Source organism: Tupaia chinensis, unplaced genomic scaffold (genome assembly GCF_000334495.1).
Source record: "Tupaia chinensis unplaced genomic scaffold, TupChi_1.0 Scaffold000135_1, whole genome shotgun sequence".
In the NCBI taxonomy this organism is placed as follows: domain Eukaryota; kingdom Metazoa; phylum Chordata; class Mammalia; order Scandentia; family Tupaiidae; genus Tupaia; species Tupaia belangeri.
The window spans coordinates 2,556,983-2,562,419 of NW_006159604.1; the positions used below are offsets into that span (position 1 = coordinate 2,556,983).

Below are 5,437 nucleotides of genomic sequence, written 5' to 3' on the forward strand. Positions count from 1 at the left end.
GTTCTTAGGAAGAAATGATAAGTTTGATTTTTTGTACTTACTGTGCAGAAGATATCTGGTTCTGGGAAGCTAATTTTAGTTCCTTTTTTTTTTTTTTTTGAGAGATTTTTGCTATAGGATGTGTGTGCTTGCCTGAGAGACAGAGACACAGAAAGCGAGGAAACACCCCCACCAGGGGGATGGCCGCACCACAGTCCCTTCTCTTCCATTCTCCCCCCAAGATTTTGAGCACACATGCACGTGGCATGAGATTCAAGCTTCCAGGTCCAGGAATCAAACTGCAGTTGGCCATGTAGGAGTCCAGCGACATAACCATTTATGCCATCTCCTGCTCCCACTGGTTTAATTTTTGTAAAATAAAAATGTAAAAGAAAGTATTGTACAGAATATGGCAAGGAAATGACAGTATAACAGATGTATAGAATATAGTACGAAAACATTTCTTAACCTTTATTTTCATTAAGCTTTTCTCTAAAAAATGAAAGATTTAAATACATAAAAATGAAAAAGATTAGTAAATTAAATAAATAAAATAAATAAGCCAAAGCTGCTCTCTTTTGGTGTTGGTAAATGAGCTTCAGCCAATGATTATGAGCTTTGCATTGAAAATTTGCTTTTTCTTGCAGCCTGCTGATCTTAAGAAGAGAATAGAGTCCTTAATTGACCGAGACTACATGGAAAGAGATAAAGAAAATCCAAACCAGTATAATTATATTGCATAGAATATTGGCCTTGAAACATTTGCTGTCATATGCAGTAGCCAGTGGATAAACTAACCTGTCGATCCTATATTATTTGACTTCTTTTATACTACCAATGACCAAATGAAGCAAATGTAATGGAAATAATAGAGTGGACTTTATTTTTTCCAGTGGTTAACATGCCCATTTTAAAGAGTAATACCTTTAAAAAAGAATGTTGTTGAAGTCTTTGCATGTTATTTAGTATGATGTGCAGAAAACTCTTAAGAAAGTACCTGGTCTTCATGATTCCTCTTTGGAGCTGGGGAAGAGGTCCCTATGGCTATTAAAACAAAAGTTAGGGGGGTTCTTATACACCATTAATTATGAAGCAAAAGGTTTATTTGCTTAAAATGTCATTTAAAGATACTTAAACTGCATGCAAACTTTATTTACTGTACAGAGTTCTGGATGTATTTATCAAATAGAAAAACCACCCTGGACTTGGTTGTTCACCTGTTTTGTGATTTCCCTTGAAAAGAAAAATAAGTTGTCATAGCTATTGATATTTTATTAGGTAATGTTCTGTTACACTGAAAGGGATATTTTAAACAAAACTTATTTGGAAACAAGTTTTCAAGTAGGGGGACAATTGCTTACATAACATCTTGTCTATTCACATCCTGAAATTTTCCATTTATGAATATGGGATGAATGTATAAGGCTTAGCCCTGAGTTTACTGTGCTGATTAACAGGTACTTATCAACATAGCTAAAATAGAACATTGCTGATCAGTTGTACTAGAGGAACATCATAGGAGAGAAAAATCCAACTCTCTGTATTAAAACGAATACAATATGAAAATTGCAAAAGAGACCAAGACCAATGCTTTTGTAAATTATTACAGGAGCAAAAAATCCATCAACTAGTTTTCAACATACTTTAGACTTTGAATGTTGTTTAAACAGTTTTGTCTTTAACTTGGACCAATTGTAGGTTGTGACAGGCTTCTAGGATTTAGCATTCCTATTTTCTGTACCAAAGTGTTTTGGAAGCATCCCAGCTCTTCTCTTCGTTAATAAATAAGCCTTTCCTAACACCCTTATTGCTACTTCCTCACACCCTAAATACAAAGGTCCTCTCTCATTTTCCCCACATACCCCCTATTTGGAAATTTGGAATTCTTTATCATACTGATCATCTTCCTTTCAAAATTGCTTGAAATTAAGAGTTCTTATAGCCACTGGACACCAGCTTTTCAGGGGAATGTCCCAGAATTGTTTATACATAGAAAATGGCAAAAGTATTGTTCTTCAAACTGATAATTGTGAGTAAAAAGCTTCTCTTTACCATCAGTGGTTTTTTCTTTTGTTTTGCTTCCTTGTTTGTTTTTCCTTGAAGCTCTGAAGGGAATCGATTATGGAGAAGCAGAACATTTTTTTTTTAAATCCAAACTACTGTAATGCTTTTTACAGCAGTTTATTTACTTGTTTATTTTGAGCCGTTAGGAAGAATACCTATGTCCTAACCTTCAGCTGAAGAGACTTGGCTCTTGTGTCTACTATGGATTGTTTTCTTGAATTCTGAAAAACCTACAGCCAGCTATTCAAATGTAAAAGGTCGCCTGTTTCTCTCCAATTGCATCAACTTGCACATGGTTGTCTAACTATATGTGTTATACAGAATTCCTTCTGAATTCTTTTTGAGCAGCCACTGCCTGTATTTTCTCAGCTCCTCCCTGGTAGTTTCTTTATACAAGCTCATCTGATGAGGAAATCTGGTTATTTCGTTTGCTCTTTGTCCGTACTGGACCATCTACATTCAGTGTTTTGACTCATTCCTGATGGTCTCTGAGATATATAGACTATTACACAGACTCAATAGTTACTCTTAAGCAATTTTAAGGTAGAGTTGGTCCCTGTTAGGAGGAGACTCCTGATGTCACCTTTATCATCTTGAAAGCAGGTCCCTTCCCTGAGGCTCTTTAATTTTTTGAAAACTTGATGCTGCTTTAGCTCAAAAATTAGCAAGACTATTAAAAGACAAGTTGAGGGGAACTGTTTAAGAAGTTGAAAAGTAAATGCAAAGTACATTGGATAATTGTGACTTTCGGTTCTGTATCAGTTGGACTTTTTGTGCTTTTTCCTTGTGTACGTGGTGGTTCTATTTTTCTCCAATAAAACTTTTATTTAAAAAAGTTCCTAGAAAAGATCCTTAAAATTCAAGTATTTCAAGAAAGTTGTAAAACCATGGCACTTAAAACCTTCCTAATGATTTCTTTTGATGAATTCACATTTGTCAGCTTTGTCACTTTAAAAATTTCTCTTTATTATTTTTGTGGTAGAGCCATAATGAGAGTGTAGGAGTGTGGGGGAGGGAATGGTTAAAATGGGTGAGTAAAATTTCCAGGAATCCTCAAGGTGAGTAATTGTTCTTAAATGTCATCTTAGAACAATCAGGTATAAGCACAAACATTGTGTCATTCAGATCCTCGAAATCAATATGAAATTAGTCTAGATTTTTGTTGAAGGGTGAATAAAAGATTAACTTGTTTTAGTTGTGGTATTCTATCTGCCTTTTCTGTTAATAGTTTGAGTTCTTAGCCAAATACTCTCAAGTAAGATGTTCCTTGAAGTGTTTTGAACCTAGTTTCTTAATCTGCTGAATGGTCTTAATATGATGTGTAGTCAGACTCTTTTTAACATTCTTGTCATCATACATATGTGTGTAGTTCAGAAAGTAAGTTTATTATACTTAGCCATCTGTTTCTAAAGGTTCGAGAGTTTGTTTTTTTAATCTTAGTACCCTGTTTAAGACCTATATATTCATTATAACAGAAATACCTGAGTCTGGGTAGTTTTGAGAATAGACGTTTATTTCACTTGCAGTTTTGGAGGTCCAAGGTCAAGGGGACACGTCTCTTGAGGATCTTCTTGTTGTTGGGTACCATGGTGGAGGGCATCACATGGTGAGAGAGCTAGAGTGTATATCTGTCTCATTTCTTCTCCTTGTAATCCCACCCATGCTTCTTTCAGGGGTGGGAGAAGCATCCTGATGACCTAATCCTAGTAACTTCCTACCTTATAACATCATAGTGACCAGGCTTTCACGCTCTTAATCCCATCACCATAGAAACCAAATGGCAGCACATGGATTTCCGGAGTGTACACTGAAACCATAGCATATTCATACATCTTTATGTTTAGAACAGTAAAAAACAAAGCCTAAACTTTTCTTTTGTAGAATGTAAGAATGTACTACCACTGATATATTAGAATTTTACAGTTTTGCAAGCTGCAAAAATAACAGGCCCTCCTAATTTATCCTCTAATTTTTTTCCTGAGAAATTGTTTCTATTAGGATATGTACACTCACCAGAGAGACATAAAGTGAGGAATCACCCTCCCCCCAGGGTTTATGGCTACACCACAATCCCTTTTTGTCTATTCTCTCAAGATTGTGGACACACACACACACACACACACACACACACACACGTACCCAGCCTGAGTTTCAAGCCACTGAGTCCAGGACTCAAACCACAATTAGCCACGTAGGAGTCTAGTGCTTAACCACTACGCCACCTGCTGGCTCCTGATTTTGTTCTTTTTAAAGGTTTTCGCCATAGGACATGTGTGTTCGCCAGAGAGAGATGCAGAGAGACAGAGAGAGGGAAAGTGAGAAATCACCCTCTAGGGGGAATGGCCATGCTACAATACCTTCTCCATTTTCATCTTGGGATTTGGGGCACATGTGCATACACGCTCAGGTTTTCAAGCTGTAAGGTCCAGGAGTCAAACTGTGGTTGGCTCTGTGAGAGTCCTGTCCCTTAACTGTCACACCACATGCTGACCTCTATTCTCTAATTTAGACTTTTTTTTTTTTGAGGTTTTTGCCATAGGGCACATGCACTTGCCGGAGAGAGAGAGACAGATACAGTAAGAAGGAAAGGGGAGAAATTGCCCCCCCGCCCCCAAGTGGGGATGGCAGGCCACAATCTGTTCTCCAGTCTTCTCCCAGGATCTTGGGCACATGCGCTGGTATGATTTTCAAGCCACTGGGTCTGGGATTTGAACTTCAATAGGCCATGTGGGAGTCCAGCAACCTAACAGCTAGGCCATCTGCTTGTCCCAATTCTTAGAAATTGTTCTTTAGTTTTATAACTTTGATTCTGATATAACATGGAGTTTTGTCATTTTAGGCATTTTGAAGTTTATAATTTAGACACTTAGTGCTTTCACAGTGCTCTGCAACCATCACCATTATAGTTCGAGAACATTTCATCCACTTGAAAGGAAACCCAGCACCTAGTAAGCAGTTCCTCCCCATTCCCCCTTCACCTAGCCTCTAGATAGGATGATTTGCCTATTCCGGATATTGCATATCATTGGAGTCATTATGTTTCCTTTTTTGTCTAGTTTCTTCCACTTACCATGATGGTTTCAAGGCTCAGTTATGTTGTAGTATTTATCAGTACTTCATTATTTTTTCTGGCCTACTAATAGTATATATGTGTATGTGGATCATATTTTGTTTGTCCATTCAACCATTAGACACCTTTCTGCTATTGTGAATAATGCTGCTATGTAGATTTGTGTACAATTATCTATTGGAGTACCTGTTTACAATTATCTATTGGAGTATCTGTTTTAACATATTTTGGGAATATACTCAAGAGTAAACTTACTGGGCTGTATATTGGATCATCAGAAAAGTCATGACATATCTATCTGTGCAAAAATGCATTGTGACTTTT

General features: G+C 37.0%; 1 protein-coding gene across 1 annotated transcript in view; it reads left to right on the forward strand.

Annotated features, from left to right (window-relative positions):
- CUL4B (cullin 4B) overlaps positions 1–1,925 on the forward strand; it is a 44,886-nt gene extending 42,961 nt beyond the window's left edge. The window contains 1 exon segment of the mRNA XM_006144877.3: positions 627–1,925. Coding sequence (XP_006144939.1) covers positions 627–722 — 96 coding nt within the window. The 3' untranslated portion in view covers positions 723–1,925.
- The last annotated feature ends 3,512 nt before the right edge of the window (positions 1,926–5,437 follow it).